The sequence below is a fragment of the Apteryx rowi genome, unplaced genomic scaffold (assembly GCF_003343035.1).
Source record: "Apteryx rowi isolate R43461 unplaced genomic scaffold, aptRow1 scaffold_40, whole genome shotgun sequence".
Taxonomy (NCBI): Eukaryota; Metazoa; Chordata; class Aves; order Apterygiformes; family Apterygidae; genus Apteryx; species Apteryx rowi.
Window position 1 is genome coordinate 2164040 of NW_020450530.1, and position 22060 is coordinate 2186099.

The 22060-nt window shown below is 38.4% G+C and overlaps 1 protein-coding gene across 1 annotated transcript in view; it reads right to left on the bottom strand.

Annotated features, from left to right (window-relative positions):
• The window catches only part of CCDC60 (coiled-coil domain containing 60), a 67346-nt gene that overhangs the window by 11869 nt on the left and 33417 nt on the right, over positions 1-22060 (bottom strand). The window contains exons 4-8 of the mRNA XM_026075228.1: positions 11452-11631; positions 7747-7872; positions 5982-6086; positions 3761-3851; positions 1554-1788 (exon numbers count right to left, since the gene is read on the bottom strand). Of these exons, the coding sequence (XP_025931013.1) occupies positions 1554-1788; positions 3761-3851; positions 5982-6086; positions 7747-7872; positions 11452-11631 (737 nt within the window). The remainder of the gene's footprint in view (positions 1-1553; positions 1789-3760; positions 3852-5981; positions 6087-7746; positions 7873-11451; positions 11632-22060) is intronic.

Consider the following 22060-nt stretch of genomic DNA (forward strand, 5'->3'; position numbering starts at 1 on the left):
TGTCCTAAAGGGTGCACAGAACATCCTTCCCAGGCATCACATACACCACAGAATATTTCTTTATGCCCCACAGCAAACTGAGGTTCCCAGCTGTTACAGCTCTTGAGATTATTTTCAAGTCTCATCTCTCACACAAACTGAATGTTTACCTACATCTGTAAACAAACTGCCTGAAAGCACAGCTTTAAACTCTCCACTGCTCCCATTCGTCTCACGGGAAGGCTATCCAGCTAGGCCGATACCATGGATAGCAGCAGATATGTAGGTAGTGTAYGGCATCAGTACAAAACGTCCCCTGATTACATCCACCCAGCTTTTGGCAGTCTAAACCTAAAGGACTTCCAGACCCAGAGAACATGTCCATTCCTTTACATTTAAGAGCAATTAATTGTTTTTTCTTCTCTTCATTTAATTGTCTCTGAACTTGTATATAGTTTCAGCAATATCTTGTAGCAATGAGTTCCTAAGTTTACTCATGCAATGAATGAAAACTTCCTGTTGTCTTAAAATTTCTGCCAGATTATTTAATTTAGCCTCCCCTATTCACAGGAACCAGTGAATAACCATTCTCTAATCACTTTCTCCATGTATTTCATGATGTTACAGAGCTCTGTCATTACTCTATGTTCAGCCATTTCTTTTCCACACTGAAGAGCCCTGGTCTATTTAATAATTCCTCATATGGAAGCTATTCTCTATCTCTGGCTGTCCTTGTCACTTTTTTCTTGGCCGTTTCTACTTCTAATACAACCTGTTTGAATTCGAAGGACCACAATACAGGAAGCACATACCATACGTTTGTACTTTGTATAACAGTGTTTTCTGCTTTGTTTCCCATTTCCTTCCTTATCATTCTTAGGTTCTTTTTGCCTTTTTGATTACTGAGCATTCACAGAACTACCCCAAATAACTCCAAGACCTCCTTCCTGAGTGGTAATTTAAAGACTAGCAGAGCATGACGTCAGCCTAATAATGATAATATAAATATCAATTTAAAAGAAAATTTGGCAGTACTAAATGCTAATGTGCTTATCTGTTCCAGCTTGACTCAAGAGGAAGGGAAAAGAATTATGATTATCTGGCTTTGTACTGAAATGCATTACAGAGCTGTCAGATAAACTCTCCTGTCAGCTCTGTCATGGGCAGGTAATCACCAATGGATGGGTAGGAGGAAAACACAGTAACAAACTCCAAAATTAAACAGGTATGTATTTCTGCTGTCCTTGTCAAAATTCACTGGATCAGTTGGTTATGCAAGAGAATAGCTTGACTTTTTTCATCTCCTGTCGGGCATTACTGATGTGGAAAACATTCTGATCATACAACGCTATATCTGAATATTAATTAGAACTCTTACTTGATATTCACATGGGATTATATTGTCTTTAAATCAATTTGCTAACAGGAAGGATGGCACAGAGAGACTTGTACAAAGTTCTGTAAGCTTGAGGAGGAATACACTCCTACATCCAGCAGTGTCTTTGAAGTYGGTTCTTCCTAGTATCACTGAAAGCAAATCTGTTTGTTATTGGCAGCCAAGAAAAGCAACTTACAGGGGCAAAGAGCTTCTTCTTCTTCTTTAGTTTGTGCTGACTCACTCGTAATATCAGATGAAGCTATATTCATGTTGACGTTGTCTTCAGAGCAGAAGACAAGGGAAAGTGTGCTGCCACGAGGAGTTTGAGTATGGGGAGATGACTGACTACTAAGCTGAGAGATGCCTAGAGTAGATATTGTCTTGTTTATCTTCCTGCTAAGTGGACTGTGTCGTGCTTTCTGGGTGAATTTCTGTGCACAGAAGAAAGAATGAAAATAAAGGAGGGGATTTCTATAGCAAATTTGACAGCATAGAATCATATTTCCATAACTAATTCCAATATAAGGCCCTTCTGGCCTTCCTGTAACCTCACAGATTTTTCTTCAGTGACTTTAACAACCTAGCTGATTACTTGGATAGAACCTCCTTCATTTTGGGATCTTTCTTGAATACTCCTCTGCTGTAGCATTAATGCCAACAGATTAAGCTAATCTGTAAACACATAACACTGCAGCTACAGAGGGCTGGTAATAAAGCAGCTTTCTCATGTCCAAGGATGAAAAGGTCAGAGCAGTTTGATAAATGATCAGGGCTCTGCACTCCCCCCCCCCCCAATAACATGGCAAATGAATTTCCTGTGTCAGGAATGTAAAACTTCAGCAGGCTGAATTCTGCAGGGTTGATAATCAAAACAGTATGTATCATAAAGCAACTGCCCCTGGAGGAACCSAATGTTTCTACTGGAAGTTTCAAATCAAATATGAAAAGCAGCGTTCAAGTAATATTAAAGTAAATGACAACAGAAAGGAAACTGTCATCAATTCAAGCAGGAAGAAAAATAAAAGCCACAACAATGTGAATGCTAAAAGATACAACAAGATTGACATGCACTTTGGATTCCTCTGCTCATGTTTATTTGGACCTGACTTTAGAGAACTGGTAAGACTACATGGAAATATGGGAAAGCCTCCTATTTAGAAACAACTCTGTTATTTATGTGACTCACYGACTTTCCTTCTCTGTTTACTATCAGTAGGAAGAATATTTGCATAAAAACACCCTCTTTGTCTTTCAGAAGTTTGACAACTCTTGCTGCTTATTCCCCAACAGAAATCATAAGCTTCTATTAAATCATTTTAATTATTATGTCAAGAGAGTACAAGCTGCAGGTGCTTGACGAATAACAAGAGCAAATAGCCTGCAAGTAACAACAGCTCATATTTCAAAAAGAGTGCCTCACTCGGGGATTTGAAAGCACTTCACAAAACTTGGTTAATTTAGCCTTTTAGGGGGCAAAGCAAGGAACTAAAAGCTTAGGCAAACTGCTGAAGATCAAAACATAGATGTGCTACAGTGAGCAATATTGGAACCCATTGATATTCCTTTACCTAGCTCTCCTAGTTATACTCCTAAACATCACTCATTCCCCCTTCATTTTCATCCACTCACTTCAGCAGTTTCAAAAAAAAGCCCAAAAAACAAAAGAAAACACTTGCTGTGGTTTCAGAAAGATGGACTATCACAGTAGAACAGTTATCAAAGCATTACAGATAGTTGTCTACAGTTTAGTTCGATGTTCTCTTCATCAGTTGAACTTCCTCTCAGCTAATGGCGTAGTTTTTATTTTAAGATTTTCATCTGAATTGTTCATTTTCTCCTTTCCTTGGCTTTGCTTTGCATATGGCAAGTGAATCCTGCTTTAAGGCCTCAACATCTGAATTTCATTTCCCAATTTAGTTTTAAACTCTGTATTAAAAGGCAACCAAACAAGCCATCACTAGAACTTATCAGGAAGAGGCCTCAAAGACAAACTAGGATCCTAGTCTAAAATCCTCATTGGACTCAAAAAGGCCTACTAGAATAAGCACCGCTTCATGATACTGGGTCAACACAGTCAGGTCCCCAACTCATTAAAAAAAAAAAGGGGAGAAAATGCAAACAAGAGGCTAGATACATTTTAGCAGAATATTTAATTCTTTCCACATCAGTACTTATCACTAAGGCCAAGCCACACCTTCCATGGTCTGAATAGCTACATATTCCTCTTCCCATCAAACCTATCAAACTGTTTTTCTTCAAAACATAGACAGACAAGTATTCTGTGGTCACAAGATCCAGAGCATATAATGTTGTATCAAAGTTCCATTATGCAACAAAACAAAGAAAAACAAATGCTTGAAAAGTTGGATTAGGTCCCAAGGAAGATATTAGTAATGAAGTTACCTTTGTGTCTGTAATAAAGAGCTCCCACATGTATGTTGTTAACTTTTCCTCTTCAATTTCTTCTAACGTTTTTTTAGTGCCACCAGGGTCCCTAAGTGGAAAACAGCTTAATTAGTTTTCCATTTCCAGAGTCTTGCTTTTATTACAAGTTCTTTTAAGAAACGCAATAAACAGAGGATAAATGGTGGCTGATCTCTGCTGTGACATATATCTTCACTTATAAGAAAAGGAAAGGTAATGCAAGCAATATGAGCCATGAGTAAGTCTAGTCACAGGTGAAGAAAAGTATTAAGAAAGCACAGTCATTTATACTACAAACTATAATGCATGCATTAGGCCAGATTATGCTCTCAACTTCCTCTGTGCAAGTACTGAAGAATTTTGTCCAATGTAGCAACACTTCATGGATAGAAATGACAGCAGGTTTAATTTCTCAGAAGTGAAACTGATAGCAGTAGCAGACCTTGAGAATGCTTTGTGCTTTATATTCTAAGACTTTTTTGCATTTGCTTACACCCTTACCAAGCCTTAACACTGGAGCTAAATTTTCCACCTTTGACATCTGCATCAAGCTGTTTTTCTGTTATTTATGATTGTTTTTCTCTCTTTCAGGTAAATTTCAATTTAATTTCAAATAGTTAATATTTTTAAGAATATTAGAAAATACTCTCTCAGTACTTAAATGCTTTAGTGCTGTACAAAAAGACTGCATGATTTGCGAGGAGGATATCCTAGGGTTTAAGATGCTCCTTTTGCTGCTGTACAAAATTTCTCCCAGATTCAACCAGATAAAAAGCCATCAGCATGGACATATTCAACAGAGATATGTTAGAATAGCAGCCAAATTTGCTGGAAATTCTGTCTGCAATAAGCATGCTGTAAACAGAGGTTTCAGGGACCAAACTGCTCCTGGTAATTGCATCTTCAAGCACAGACATCAAAACTGAGAGCTGAGACTGTTATCTTCTATATTCTCAGTATCTGATGGTATCCGGGAAGTGAGAAGGAGATGAAAACAGTTTGGTTTGAATGTGGTGAAGGAGATGGGAGGTGAACAGAAACAAAAGTGCATCGTGTATGTGCATGTATGAATTCATCTCTGAATTTAAGTGTGGTAATCAGGGGGTGAAGAGAGAATACACAAGAGATGGGGTGGTAGACTGTAGCAGAGGTAAATGAAGAACCAGAGCACAGTGGGCAAGGAGAGAGACAGAGAGAGAGACAGACAAGTGGTGGTTACAGACAGCAGCAGAGACCAGAAGGAAGTATACCACATGAGACTGCTCTACTTTAGAATCTGGAACTGAATCCAGAGTCCTATGCATTTATACTCCTCTGTTGTCAGTCAATATCTGGAGACTTGCTGGAAAATTGTTTCTCTTATCCCACTCTATTGCTTGGTCCTAATATGTAAAGGAGTGAAAATCTCATCCACAGTATATCCTGGACTGATTCTACTTGCCAGTTTACCAGGCTAATTCTGTACAGGAGTACTATGCCGCCTCTGTTGTACCTAGGCACAGTTTGTCTTTGTTAATGAAATGACTGAGAATATAAGGAGAAAACAGAACAGCTTTGAAGAGCTTTACCCTGCAAATCAGAGAATAAACTGTTCAGTGTTTTACCAAACATGAATAATTTAAATACTTTCTATGTCAACTTTGTTATATTTATTGACTAAAAATGTTCAGAAATTAATATTTACTTCTAACAGTATAAAAGTTCAGAAGCAGTGCATTCTTTACAAAGTACCCATCACTGTCATACATAATTGATAGACTAGTACATATCACTTAATAGTTGGCTTTGTTCTGTAATTATAATGTATCTGAAATTCATGTTTATTTCCCTGGGATAGCCCTCTAAGAAAGGCTGCAGAAATATATGTATATTACTACATGTATTTAATGTGCATAATTATTAATCAAAGGAGAAAAAAAAACCCACAAATAAATCTGGCTGGGAAAGCTCAGTATTTTCTGCTAGTTCTGCAACTTGTAATAACTGAGGGCCATGCTGTGCTACTGATTTGAGTGTACAACTCCCTGCTGACTGCACGGGGGCAAAGTCAATGCACAACTTGTTCATGCTGCATGGCTCAAAATTAATAACATTTCACTCAAACGGCTGCTACCTGAAGAAGAGAACCAACAATGTATCAAGAACAAAAAGACCCCAAACCCTTCAATCCTTCAAAGACTATCCTGCATCGCAAACATACGTTGGATTCCAGCAGGTTAATATGGAATGCATAGAACCGCTGGATTCGAGAGTCAAAGCTTCCAAAAGCCAGTGTATGGCACACAGCTGTCGAAAAAGATGCTCACTGCAAGGAAGAGGATAAACAAACATGTTTTACTACAAAGTCAGGGAAACATAGTCAAACTGGAATCTTTGGCCAGAGCCAGCTAGGGCTTTCAATCTGGTGTGCCACCCTATCAACGTAAGAGATGAAAAATGGCTATTCATAGCACAAATACCCATACAACCTGCCAGTCAAATTTTCCTGTACCTGCAACAGCCTGCACAACGCCAAAACTACTCCCACTGCCAGGTCCAGGTGAGAAGGAGTTGCAGATCTGGTACCACACGTGTACAACCCAGCCCTGAGCTAGCTGCTCTTCTCGCTGCTGCTGTACCCACCACTGCCCCTGCAGACCGCAGGGAAGGGGAGGGAGTAGTTTCAGAACAATAACTGAGCCCCTGCAGGTGCTGAGCTCAATTGCTTTCATTAGAACATACAAGCAGAGGGTATTGCTGACAAACAGGAAATAAATGACTGTTAATGATAATCTTAGACATAAGTTTGAAAATATACAAGGAGGTTACATAGGATAACACTGTCTTTTCATGGGGAAAGGCAAAATTCTCTTCTCCTGTTTTGTGATGGCAGCATCTGCAGATGAAGAAGAAAGACTTGGAGGGGCAGCAGACCAACCTGCAGGTCAATACCTCATTGCACAGCCGGTGTGGTCAAGGAGGATTTGGCTTTTATGACAGTGGGACTGCTTTGAGGACTGAGGACCACGGGGGAGACATGGGGCTCAACTGAGAAAAACCTCATTGACTGAAAAAGGTACATCTCATAGCAAAAGCTAATCCTTAAGTTCTTGTTGGTAAAAGGCAGATGAAATTTTTCACTGTCTGGCGAATTCTAGACACCTCTCAAGGTTTCTGTAATGTTAACATACGACTCTGAATCCTGARGGAATATTTTTGGATGTGAAACTTTTCTGTGGACTTATTTTGGTGAAGTCCTCAGTGCTTTCAGTACCTATGAGGGATTCCAGCATTTGACACCAAAAGGTTTGGATTCTTATGGATTTGGATTCTAAGGTAGCTTCCAAAGGCTTTGTGTTTAGGAAAAAGTAGGGTGTGAGTTTAAAATGCCAGAGCCATCTTATTCTGAACTAAGATTATCGTTTGTATTTTAGCTTAATCCATATGCAGATATAAATACATAGACACTTTCGGTGAGCAACAGGTTTAATGAACTTAAACAGAATAGATACTGTGTATTAGTGATTCTAATACAATAATATACAGAAGTATACATGATACACTTACTGTCTCTCTCTTAGGCCTACTCTTCTTTAAACTAGACAAACTATATTTTGACTTTGACAGCAAAAAACATTTCCTTAAAATGAGCCTAATCTTGAAAGCTGTACCACATAAGCAAATTTTATGTAAATGAATCGATATTTGGTGGATCAAGGACTTTGGGGCAAATTGTGTGTGTGTGTGTGTGTGTGTGTGTGTGTGTACATACACTGGATTTTAACTCAGTCATAAAAATTCAATCATTTAAAGTTACAATTTAACCACTGCTATTAGTAAAAACAGACTATTTCACCATATACTTCTAATGAATCATGTTCTTCAGGTGAACAGRGGCTCTTGGTGTATGTATTATGCGTCTCTTGCTGTGAATTCTGCTTGTGTCCTACTAAGAAGGATAGGACATAATTTGCCTTCAACCATACCTTTTTGCTCCAGCAGGGTTTGGAATCAAGACACTGGTATAAACAGGTGTGAAAGACCGTAAAGTCGTCTTTCTTTTTTTATTTTTCCCTGACTTCCGCAGGCAGTGGCCTTCTGTCAGAGAGCAACTGTGGGGAAGGACAAAGATAGAAGTTAGGAAAAGAGTACATGAAATGAAGACAGAGCTAATACAATTGGTTACTGTATTCACATCACCACAATCCTCCTCTCCTCCTTACCATTAAAAAAATACTTAGGTGCATTCCTAAATTATGAAGTACTGAATTTGCTAGCACTTAATATTATAAATTCCACACTTATATTTAATTACTTACAATTATTTGTTATATTGGTAAACTATAAATATGATATTATTTATATTTACATATTTATAGKCCTTATTAATTAAGGATTTATGTGACATCCAATTTTGAGGCAGACATGATAAGGTGACTGGTTTGTCTGAGAAAAGATATTGAGATATTTAACACTCCATTACACTAACTTTCTGTTGGTATGATGCCAATGGCATAAATGGGATAACATACATGTATCACTAGGGCCATGAAGTAGAAAAATAGGTGCATTGTATCTCTATTACAGAAGGCCAAAGTTTCAAAGTTTACCTCTCAAATTCTGTTCAATTTTTCATGGCTAATGTATTATGTGCACAGAAAACAATAAAGACTAAGTTGACACCCAGATGAAAAAGAGTTTCATGTGTTGTCCAAATCCATGTAATAGAAAATTGAGCTCTTCATAGGCTGTGGGCACTGTTTCCTCACCGCTACATGCTTTGTTTGGCCATTTACACCTGTGCAAAGTGTTTGTAAAATGCTACCAAGTGAGAAAAGGAAATATTTATAACTGTTTTTCACAAATGTAAATAACTACTTGCACCTGGTGTTAGACAATGGAGGTTCAAGCTTAATAAACACAGTGAGATATTGCAGGCTTCATATGACAATAGTACATAGAGGATGTACGTACCTACCACCTAAAACTTCAAACACTACAGCTGGCCAGCAAATAAAACCTCTTGGCTGTTCACAGTCCAAACATGAGAAAGAGACCGAATTACAGCAAGATGGAGGCTGTGCTGACTAACAGAAGAGAAGYTCACAGTCGTTGCACAGTCTAAACTGGTTGAACTAAACAGGCACATAACAGCAGTCCCAACAACACAACACAGAAACAAAAACACGTTCCATCATTCTTTCTTACCTTTGTGGACTCAGGCCTAGCTTCCACAAAGCACATCTGCCTTAACTTCTGGCTGGACCAAAACAGTATGACTGAGAACTAAAGCTTCACCCTCTATATCTATAGAGTTACACAATAATGCTTTTAATCTCAAATTCATTGACTGCATACTCACTGACGTTCACATTTTGAACTGATTTTGAGGCACACTGTCCTAAGCCTATCTATACTGTTAACAGTCAGTCTGGGAGCTTCTTAAGTGTCAGTGAGTGTTTTAGGATAACATCTCTGACCTTATCCAGATGTGCCTACCAGCACTTAAGAGATTGCTGCTGGGAAGAATTGAGAAGTGATAGAAAGCAGTTCCCTAAATTGCTTAGTGGCTGCAAGCCTCTGGACTGGAGCGCTGACGTGCTCCTTTGCATCCGCACAGGGAAAAGGGCAGGTTCAACTTCACAGCCCAAGCGGTGCACTGTTTCCTCCAGTGATCTATCTGTTCAGGCCACACTTGAGTGTGGAGTTACTCTGCACTAGGACACTGATGCATGCCTGTCCAAGGTGTTGAGAGTCAAGTGCAGGCCCAGTATGACACAGACACGACCAACCCTGTTACAGGACATGACATGGTAACTCCTCAGCAATAAGGTACATCACACCCCTTCACTGCACTGGCTGCCAAATAACATGAGGATTTCTCTTGATTCCCTGCCTTCAAGGAGCTTAAATCTTTAAGTCTCAAATACTTCCAAAATTGCATTTAACCTGAAAACAAAGATTGCTCCTGATAACACTCCTCTCTGACAGAAAGGAATTGTCTTTTAGAAGCACAAAGTGTACGTGTGAAGGAAGAAACACTTCCTCAAAGGCTTGCTCCTGCTGGTTTAAAGATATAGTTAAAACCTTGCCATTTTTTATTCCAAGATCCATGTGTATCTGTGAACGCACACTTCATAGCACATACATGCTCAATGGCCAGAAAGCTTGGGTTTTGTTTTTCACAAGAAGCAGACAGGAATGAAGAAGGAATCTTATATGACAATCATAAGAACTCAAAAATCATTGAAAGTAGTCACCTATAAAGATGSTGAACACAGCATGTGGAACTGAATGAAACCTTTATAATAAGCCTTTTGGTCTATACAGAATCATTTGTCAGGAAATGTGAGTTCCTCAAGAGCTGTGTTTTTGAAATTTATTCCTCTGTGATTCCAAATTAGGCTGTCATGTCAAAAGCATCAACTTGCAATCTAAAGGCAGCAAAGATGTATGAAAACCTCATATAACTTTCTAAAGCAAGGAGGGCATGATTATGGAGTTAGCAGAGACAGAATATAGCTCTTTTTCAGAAATACAAGACTTTTTGCATAATATGTCAAGAACACAATATGAAAAATAAATAGAAATTCCTACAACCAACACAGATTGTCAGCACTTCTCTGCATTGTCGGAGCCAGGGCAGGTTAAGCAGGCTTTCAAACTGTCAGTTAACAGGGTGGTATACAGAAGCCTGTGTGTGGCAGAGGAGGAGATAGTGAAGACATGAAGAAACAGAAACACTTTCCAATGTTCATTACTGCATCAAAAGTCAGTAWGACAGTTAAAGACGACAAAAAGAAAAGAGCAGTAAGAGGGAAGTGTGTTAGATGCATGAGTCTGTGATAGTTTGCTTTCTTCTTGGTGCTATTTATCAGAACAACTCAGGGGCAGGGCTCTGTTACAAAGGATGGCGGGTCCACACTGAGCATATAACATGAGCTACTATGAGTTGAAAGATAAATTAGTATAAAACTGAAATGATACTGGCCGTATAATACAGCTCACGGTCTAAGCGAGAGCTGGGCCAACCACAGAAGATTGTTAGACATGAATGAGCTTTTGATGCCATAAGGTCCCAGAAGGTCTGTAGCCTCTAGAAGCCTAGAAGAACTAGTTTGTCCTGCTCAGCAAGTATCCGACCAGCTCATCACTAAGTGAGAGGTGAAAGATAACTACAGAGCCACAACACGCACTAGAGGTGCATGGAAGAGACTGGACTGAGCCAAAGGATTGAAGCTTATCTCCAAATCAAATGGAGAGAAAAACAGAAGGTGGTGGAGAGTAGCAGGGTGAACTAGCCAAGAAACTCCCAATTTCTATCAGCCACTTCTTCCTGGAATTCTTATTCATTCTTAATGCTGTGATTGCATTCTGGGGAAACAAAAGCATGGCAAATTCTCACCAGGCCTCCTCCTCTTCTCCTCAGAGAATCAGTTGAGTTGGCTATGAAATCCTCCCTCTGTTCACTAACGTTCTGCCTTTCAAATGCCCTCCTTTTTAACAGTATCTCAAGCATTTTTGTTCCATGCTTGCTGAGGTTACATCTGCTCGCTTACCACCATTTTCTCTTCCTAGTTCATACAAGAAGTAACATTCTGTCTCAATACTAAGCTATGACAGCAACTGGAAACTGCCACTTTTTTAAACCACTGCCCTTGGACTAGCAAAATCCCTCTGAGTTGGCTTACATGTTTATCTCTTTCTCAGACTCCTCCTCATCAGATGAGTATCTGGGTGGCTGGCATGTAGTTCTCCATCTCATGTCCTGAGCCTGTTGTGCTGCTCTCCATGCATTCTTCCTCTCCAGTGATTCTTGGTGAAGTATATGAAAATATCCTCTACCTTGCTTCACAGCAGTGATATGACGCCTGCCAAAAATCATCACAAGATGGTCAGTGTACTACAGACACATTATCAAACTGATTAATTTCTCTGCTGCCCAACACCCTAAATTTTAACAGGTTTCACATTCTCCTTTACTCGAGAGTTCAACAGGTTTCTACAATATCCATAAAATTAGTATTTTCTTCTGCAGTGTGATAACAAAGGACAACGATTCCCCAGTATGAACTAGTAGATCTTTCCGTTAGCTTTCTCTGCGCAGCACTGATTAACTATTAAATATGTTGAACTCAGCATTGCTTTGTCCACTACTTGATGTAGAAATTCCCTGGTTAATTCTAATTTATAGCAGCCAGTTGACCACTGGGCCCCCCACTGTTTTAACTCAGTTGTCACAGGCTGACAGGCACTGCCCTGAAGCTACCTGTTAGGTGCTAAATTCCACTTGCTGTCAGAAGGCCACACTGTCAGTAACAGGGAAGCTGTCAATGAAGCCTGTAAGTGAGCTGAAGACAACAGGCAGGGTATTACTGTAAGAGGAGGAAATAAAGAAGAAACCATAATGCACTCCCAGTAGGATGACAGCAGAGGCAAAAAAGGAAAGGTGAGCTAGGGCAGTGAAATGGATATGGCATACTCTGCACTTTTGATTAAAATGTTAGCTAGAAAATAGCAGCTGATCCAAGTCAGACAAGCATCCTATCTGGGCTAAGACACATCCCTTTAAGTTAATGTGTTGCTGACTTCTGGATTAAGTGTCATCGGGCTGTATTGATTCTTTCAGACGCAATCTGCTTGAAAGCTGGGTTTTATTCCTTGTTAGTGAGAAGTAATAACCCCCTTTTCTTATCAGAGATATATTAAAGCACCTGAAGGTCATATGGGGTGCAGATTTCAGGCACTGAATTCACTAGTTCTCAAGAGGAACAGTTTACTTCCTCCTCGTTTCCCTTTATAACAAACCACTTGCACAGTTTAATGATTTTAGGGCTGTTTTTTTTTTGTCTTGTTTTGTTGGTGGGTTTTTTTGTGTGTGTGGTCAGCAATTACAAACACAAGTCATTCCACCTTTATCTTCTTATCTTCTTCAGATAATGATAACCTCTCTGCTGGACCTTTCTTTACTAACTTAGGGGAAAAAAATTAGAAAGCTACTATGAGAAAGTCATGTCCCTATTAAGAAATGCTGCATACTTTAGAAAAACACAAGGATTTTAGAGTTGTGCCAGCCTGTCTCAATTTTTTATAAGAACCTAATATTTTGCATAACAGAATTCTCTTGGAACACTGGAAAACGTTTAACAACCTCCAACTCTTATTTTATGTGCTTTTCAGTAGTTTTCTCTCTCTCATTTCTGCCAAACATCAGGATATTTGTATGTGAAAGATTTTTTCCCCCTTCATATTGCTTTTCCTGCTTACTGCATGCACTGGTGTAAGTATCTGTTCTTAAAGATTGAAGCACTGCTGTAGCTGTGTATTACAATGCCACAAATAGTGGACAACAAGGTTATTACATGAATCAAAGACAAAGTTAATTATAAACTAGACAGCTTTTTATACAAACTCATAATCAATATTATTGGAGAAGGATGCATAGAAGTGGCAAAGTACAATCAGTATGATTTTGTAAGGTTTATCTAATATGGAAGGCTTTAATATGTGTATGGCAATCAGTGATCATTTTCATATACCAACAGGAACAGCTATGAACATTGTGAATAAACATTTTCAGTTTATGATTTCCTTGAAGTCCCAAGTATTGCAAAAAGTAGCTCTATAATCTCCAAGTACTGACAAAGAAATAAAATCAAATTAGTAGAAATGCAGCATATAAAAAGCTGCAATAACTACCTCATTTAAACAAAAAATCCTTTCATAATTCCATAGAATTATTTCTGAGACATTTATGACTGACCCTGAAGGTTTATGGACTCTTATTGTGGGAAAAATAGTAAAATAGATCCAAACTTGAAATATACAGGTGATCAACATACTTTTCTATACTACAGATTTACAGTATATTGCTGCAATAGGATATCAAATATTTCTGCATTTAAATTCTGGCTTCTGAATACCCCATTTATACAATAACTTAATATATATAATAACTCAATAACTTAATAAACTTAGCTGGGCTGCCAAATTGACAAGTAGGTGAGAATCATTCATTAAAATGGAAATGCAATCGAGATGAAATTTGGAATACATTTATTAAAGTAATTGAGCTTCAGTCAACTGTAGTCACAACACAGATTTTCAACTGCCTTTCAGACAAAAGGATGTGTCTTATTTTTGTAAGTTAATACCTCTGTCAGCATGGAAATTAAGAGTTTCCTGAGCACTAATAATGTGCAATGGAATACTTCAGTTTTCTCTACAGGAATGTATTATTATAGACAAGGGCCAGCAACATGTACAGAACAGTGATCCAGTAGTGTACTACGCATACAGCAAATTGATTGCAAACATATACTTTATAGTGCTTGATACAACTGCATACTTATTAAATTACTCTTTAAATCTTTTAGGGACCATGGGTCAACAGCTAATTGTAACACAGAGCCATTAAAGTACTGGTGAACTGAGCTTTTACCAAAGATTAGGGATTCCTGGTGCCTTTCTTTAGGTAAGGAATGACTCACAAAAATAAAAGAAAATCATTAATTCATCTTAATCATAAATTTGGTCCTAGACTAACATTAAGAAGCTACAGCAACAGCTCCAGAAGCTTTGCCATCAGGCTCAGGACAAGCTAGATATTCACTGTTTTTCTTAGATTCTATTTAAATATATCTTACTTAAATCCATTGTATCATCTTCACTAAATTGAAAGAAATCACACTATATATGTATTTGTCCCAGAAGATGAAATTTTACACAGTTATTAACAACTTCACATCTACTTAGTACGCAAAAAACCTCCATGACAGGTGGTTTACCAAAAGAATAAGATACACGCTCCTGTACCTGTGATGCCAAAAGTCCTGCTCAGCTCTCTAAGGCTGAGCAGAGTTACTAGGCAGGTGGGCAGAAGGCTACGCAGCCGTGTGGCTGCTCCTCTATCTAGCAACCGTATTCAGTGCAGCAGGTGGTGTTATGGGGGATGCTGCAGTCTCATTAACTCTCTCTGCTAATCGACCCCAGTCCCATTCCCTGAGGTGCAATGAAGTTGCAGTTTATTTATACCAGGTTGATTCTCTGTCTTTCTAAGGCTTAATTTTGTCTTAGGATCACAGTGAGCAAAAATTGTGAGCTGTAAGGAAAATAACTATTTATCTATCAAACAATTTAACTGCATACATAGCATTTCTCTGATCATGGGAATTGTTAGACACTGTCTCCTAAAATGGTCATACTATTTTCTTGTCTTAATGGATACAGGCTTTAGATCAATAAAGCTAATGACAGAACATCCCCTGCTCCAGGCACTATATTGTAAGAATTTAGTCTTTTCCAGAGGCTTATAGCTAAATGTAAATACAAATTAAACCAATGTGGCATTGCTCTGAAAGCCATTAAGAGCACAGGCTTTCTTAATGCCATTTCTTATAATTTCCAAAAAGCATTTCAATCCGTACYGGCAGCACCTCCTACTAAGCCAGTAAAAGGTTCTCCTTGGGCCCAATGCCAGACTCTGCTGGTGGCGTTGCAAGGTGAACGCTAGTCGGGCACTGCCAAACTTGTTGCACTTGTGTCAAACTGAATATGAGCTAAGGCTTGTCAGGTGAAAGCCAAGTGCAATTTTCTGCACACTGCCACTTAAAGGAATCATGTTGAGTAATAGTTTCTGTAGCCGAGAAAGTAATATAACAACAAGGCATCTCTACACAAAACAGAAAGTGCAGAAGGCAATAATTTTGAAACTATAATAAACACAGCTAAACTATATTAAACATTCTGAATATTTCAGACCAAAAGCATGGATTAAAAAACAGGGTAAGTCTTCTAAACGAACACTAAATTACCTGCAGCCATACCATCATGGGCTGCGATCCCATCACAACTCTCAAGTGAGGCTGATGAGTATTTGAATCCTGAAGAATTCAAAGAAATACCAACTGAAGGAAGAGGTAAAAGCAGGAAGCTCCCTTCCTTTGAATTAAACATGATATCTGTGCCCTTGCCTGGTTTTAGTGGCCACTGTGGTACCGGAGGGGCTGTCTTCTTGAATGTATAATGAAATGGAAGTTTTGACAACCTGAAGTCATTAAGGATCCTAGGGCAACTTCTGTAGGAGCACAAGTGTTAACGCCTGCATTCTCATCAGATTTCAGATAATTAAATGTTACTGTCCTCACTGCTGTTTCATTTGGAAGCGTACACGTCTTACCATTCCTGTCCCCCAAAATACTATAGGGTGTGGATGTAAAATAATATACATCAGACTTCATTTGAGCAGTTGCTGCATTTTAATAGCTGAATTTATATTAAGACTGCTTCACATCTTTTGGATCTTGAGTAAGGTAAGACGATTTTACTGTAAATGAGAATTAGTGTATTGTTCACTTAAAATAAACTCAGTGAGTTATTACAGGATGCTTACACTACTTACACCGTAAAATTACCAAAAGCCATGGAGGTAAGCCTGAGCTAGCAAGTCCTGCTACTAAGCTCTGCATGGCATTTGGGTCATGTCCTGGAAGCTTAGCTTATGGGCAGAAAAAGCTTGCAACTATTTACAGTTAATATGTAGATACTAATATAAACGAATTAAAAATCTGGTTTGGTAGTATTTATAGCCAAGTTACAGAGAAGTGAACAAGTACACACATTAGGCAACGGAGAATCAGGAATACACTGGTTACTATTGCTATTTAATGGCTGAGTAATTACAGAGTAAGAACCAAATAATTTATGCGTAAATATTCATAAATTTTATCTTCTTAAGTTCACTAAAGACTACAGGATTATTACACCAAGATCTGTTAAATGTAGTTASTAACCCACAGAAACTCAGGTACATGTTGTCATTTGCCATATTGAACCAGTAACTATTCCAGCAAGGAACTAAAGAGGTACCATACCAAATCAACATCTGGCTTGTGTAGTTGAAGAAAGAAATACAGTCTGGAATATCCTCATTATTTCAGATGTAGATTCCCATTTTATTCTCCTGCAGCTGAGTACAATATTCTGTACCCATAAGTGGGTACAGAAAAACAAAAAACAAACAAACAAAAAAACCCCCCACAACCAACCCAGGATCTGCATAACAGCAAAAATACATTTTATCATGGGTAAATCTGACCTTGAAATAAATCATGAAACAAGAAAAGTTATAAATAAAACATGAGCAAATTTACGGTATGCTTGCAGAAGGGAGCATAGAAAGAAATAAAGATCTTCAGTGGTCAAAAAAATACCCCAAACCATTATAAAAGATGTCTCTAGGTGAAGGTATTAATGTATTACCATGTATTTAAAGACATTTCAGATTGGTTTTCAATTAACTACAAAGACATTAAAATATAGAAGATGCTGCTTCCATTGTGAAATGAGGCAGAATCTCTCCTTTGAAAATGGAGAGAGGTCCTATAATGTTGAGAAACACACATATTTGACTACCTGGATGTCAAAAAAATAACATATCAAAGAACTAGTTGGAAAATTGTTCTCAAGCTAGGAAAAATGGAGGGCAGCAGTTCCACTTTTAAGAAGTCCTGGAAGACAAGAATATGCAACCACCATTCTTGGAAGCATATAGGAGCCCCTCTCCCATTCTGCCATGCTGTACCTCTCACTTACTCCTATTCCTATTAGATCTTCATGTAGAAATTTCCTTTGGTGGTGTAAAAGTTGAGGGTCGGCACATGCAGGTTTTCAGCTCTTGGTCTACAGCTCTGGAGCTCTGGAGAACTACACAACCAGAGGTGAGATGGGGAAGTTCTTCCAGGGCTGCACAGAGAGAATAGGTTTGTACCGAGGAAGGGCAGAAAAATAAATCTGCAAAATTCCAAGGCTTTGCTTTAAATTCCTCTCCCCAAAGCTTTGAGGAAACTATTACTTAAATTCAGAAGAATAAATCACCTGGAGATTTCTGGGCTCTCCATTTTCTTGCTGTAAGAATGTAAAATAAAAACTTTATGTTCATGTTGCCCATAAAAAGGCAAACTCACTGCTTGCTAAGTGGAGCTCCATTGAGGTCACTGAAGCTGTACCCGGAAATACTGCTGGTTCAAGATTTTCATGTGAAAGCAGAAGCTATATCTCATGATCTAGTGTTTTGCCTTACCGCAATAAAGGTATTTACAGAGCAGTGACATTTTACTAAATAATGGAAACCCATTTTAAGGCTTAGAATTGTTCTAACATTCAGTGACGATGTGTCATTTTGAGTCATAGTGCATGGGATAAGACTGTCATATTTAGACAGATAGCACAAACTAATAAGCAATGAACTATTTCCACTTACAAAATTTCAAACATAAACAAACACATTCTTCCACAAAAAGAAAGGAGGTTGAGACTAAAATGAACAGCCTGGAAAGGCTGAAATGTTGATAGGAATAGCAGGTTTTTCAGTGATTGATGACAGAGAGATAATCATTCATACATCCATACACTTAAATGGATGTCTTTGCCCATGAGTGCTGTCTAATTAATGTGAGCCATCATTCATGTAAAATCAAATTTTTGCTTCTGGAAAAAAAATGCTGCAAACTGCCAGCAATGACAGTGCTAGAAACATGCCAATTACAGTGATTTCTGCCAAGCAGCAAAAGGGCACGGAATACTGGTTTCCAAGCAACTGACATTACGAAGTATTAAACACAATGGAAACTAGTATCAGCAGATAAATGTTCCACCTTTCCAGTTAGTACTTCCTCTCTTACTTGCTTCTTAACTCTACATGGCCTCGCTTACCCCCTCTTACGCACTCCATTAAGTCTTCCAGTAAACTCTATGCATTAAGGAACGCCAGCTCATCAGTATCCCCAAACACTAAGGTGTTTTTTGTCTGGATATATTAGAATAAAATTGTTATAGATTCACAGGTCAGCATAGGCAAGGTCAGCATAACCAAAACTCCCAAATACAGCACATCTCCTGCTATTTAAATTAGTAGCTACCATTTTAATCAGAAAATGTAAGCAGTTAGGTATTAAAAAGTATCCAGAGACAGCTACTTAGCCACCAGTGTAACAGTCAGTGCAACTGTTGCTTCGAGCATCAAGTGTGCATTAGTAGAGCCTGGGCTTTCTGAGGGCAGACTGACTTTTAGAGATCTGCCTTCATGAAACTTGAACCATTTTAAACAAACACCCARTTTCTAATTTAAAACATAAAAAGCTGCCAGTGGAATACTGTTTAAACTGCCAGCAGTTTGACATTTAGTTTTATTCACCTAGCATAGCATGGTGAAACAGATGCACAGGGGCCATTTTCTTCAAACTATAGGAAACACAATACATCTGCAGAGGTTTAGCGTGCCCTTTTTGCACATGAAGGCTAGCGTGGCTCATAAAATGGCATGGATTCTTTCTCTCTGAGCATGTAGCTCAAAGYTGTGAACTCCTAGACATCACTGACTGAGGATGACAACAACTTGCTGTCTTTACATGGCACATATGCTTAGAGGACCGTCACTGAATGTTCTGCACATGCAGTTCTCCTTTGCCTTTTTTATGCTGACATAGGTAAGGTCAGTTTTCTTCCACTTCTTCCTGRCACTACAAGTCCTAACTCCAAGCTAGCTTATTGGTAGAGTTGGATGACCTAGAAGGCACTTGCAATTTGTGATAATAAAAGTGCTTCAGTCTGTTCAGTTAAAGGAAAATAGACACAATTGTAATCAAATAAACATAATTTTTCCTCTTCAGTTTTCTTTGTCAGAAGAGGGCAAGGGTCGGCTGGCAAAGTACACACATCACCTCTGCTTCCTTTCTGGTGCAGGTCAGTCAGCTTTGTTAGACTACATCTAGAAAGTACTTCCACTTTTCAAAAAGTGGCTCCATTCTGTGAAAAGTAACTACTCAGTCTAAATCCATTCCATTTCCTCCACAACATAAAATGAATCTTCCTCCCAAGTTGAAGGACAACATTAACTTCACACAGGATCAGAATCACCCTCCAAGGTATCTATTTCTATCCAATGACAGAAATCATCTACAGTGACTGAGTTTCTAACTCAGGAAGCTCATGTAAATGTCTCATGTGAGGCGAAACAAATCCAAGCCCATGCACGCAGTCAGGTATTCAAACCCTACATATTCACCAGACCAGTAGTCCTCCAACACAACTTCTCTATCGCTGTGCGCCTCAGTGCATATCCTCAGCCTTGTGCAAGAGAGCAACTGGGATGGAAACGAACAGAATATGAATCAGCGGTTCATACAAGGAAGAGGAATACAGGAAAAGGAGTTTGGCAGCCCAGCCTATTTGTGGAGCTTACCTCTCTTCTCATTTTTTTCTGTATCAAAAAATTGTATTTCTAGCTAGACCTCTTTCTGGCCCTTATATAATCCAGCAGTTTCTATTACTGATACCTTCTCCCATTACCTTTCCTGTCTCCTTTTTACATGAAGAAAATATTTTCAGTTAGTCTTATTTGGATCAACGTGCTTATTTTTAAGGACTACTTTCCATGGGGATGTTTAACAACCAGAGAACTTCCAGCACACTTGCATGGCACTCTGCAGAAGTGTCTTATGTGTCTCATGTCTCATGCCAGTGATTTATGGCAACCTGCTTTTATTATGGATTAACAAGTACAAGCCTTCAATTATTTAGTAATCTTTTTGCTTTGTAGGTGTTCTTACATCTCTCTACAAGTTACGAATAGTTATAAAGACTTCTACTTTCTTGGTTCTCATACAATACAACCTCACCCAACTGTGGATTACTTAACATTATTTCTGGATCACATGTACAGATGTCATTGGAACAAAGCAATAAGAAAAGATCTCCCTCAGAGCTGAATGTCATTTCAAAGTGGCCGTGCCTGAGTTTGCATAGTCTTAGTAAAAACAGCATAGAAGATTTCCTACTGCAGAAATGGAAATATAATTCTTAGCTCGAATTAAAGATATCTGAATGCTCAAGGACAAACGCACTGTCTTTTCTGCCATACTGTACTCTACTCAGTGAGCCTGACGTTGTGAAATACTTAGTTAAGTAAGGGAGGGCTACTTTGGGCCTATACGGGCAATCTTCAATGATAGGGAGATGTATTGATCTATAACAGAACGGGAATGATCATTATCTACACACTTCCCAAATGGTTTTTCTTTTTTTGCTGCACAAAGATAAGCAAATTCCTTCTTACATTTTAATGTGATGTTCAGCTAAAATGATATCTGAGAGTTGACAGGTGTCCCCTTAAAGTGATTTGGTACAACTAATCATCAGGAAAAGCACTGGTAATACTTTCTGCTTAGGATTAGCAACTGACACTTATGAAAGATGAGTAACCTCTGTGCTCTATCATCAGCTTCTTCTGTATCATCATGAGTACTCGAGAAAGTATAAGAGGATATTGATGCAAGGCAGTATGAGGTCATAACTATGAAGTTTATCTTTAATTATGTTTTTAATGCACACAGTAGAATATTAAAGCTTTACAAATGCAGCTAGGTCTGTTCCAGTAACGGCTCTTCAAACATTTCTGTGAATTTTAAAATTCACACTAATGTGCTATGTCTCTGTGATCTTTACTGCTAAAAACTTCCTCTCGGTTTGTGTCATTATAGCCTTTAATACAAACAAGCTGCAAGATCAGAGACACTACTTTCTGTGAATATGTATCAATTAATGTCCAATTAAGACAACTGCTGGGTGTTCCTTTTCAGTCATGAGGAGGAAAGGCAGCAAAAAACAAATCCACAAAGATTATTTGTATTCACTGACTCCCTGTAATATGTATTAGCTTGCTACTCTGCTAGTCTGATTGCTTTAATTGAAATAAAAAGTTGCTATCCTAATGATTTACACTTCAGTTTTCCTCTTTCTTTCTTGTATTTTCCACTCTTTCTTTCTCAAGTAGCTCCTCTTCTATAGTCTGAAATTGTTATTGAGAAGTATTCCTCACGTCTTTTAGTCCAAACCAGCAGTGCAGTTGTTCTCACTTGACATTATCTCTTCCTGAAACTTTGCACTTCAGTATTTGTTTAAAAAGTCTGTTTGTTTGATTTCTGTGCTTTTGTTTTTGTTCTTTTTTCTACCTGCAGGTTTAGTCAAAGTAACATTGTGCAAATACTCACAATGAATGGCTGGCACATTTTCATAGTTAAAAGTCACACCAAGGGAGTCGAGGAATTTCCGTGTTTATATAACATAAAAAAACAGTCAGTTAATGGATACCTTTGATTTCCAGATATTAGGTCTGTTGGATATTTTTCTGCATAATGGGTCAGTTGGCTACTTAGGTTTTAGAAAGTATTAGAGGAGTGAGTCCATATATTTTTAAAAATTTCTTTCCCTGACTTTTCTCAAGCAAATTTCTCTATGGCCATT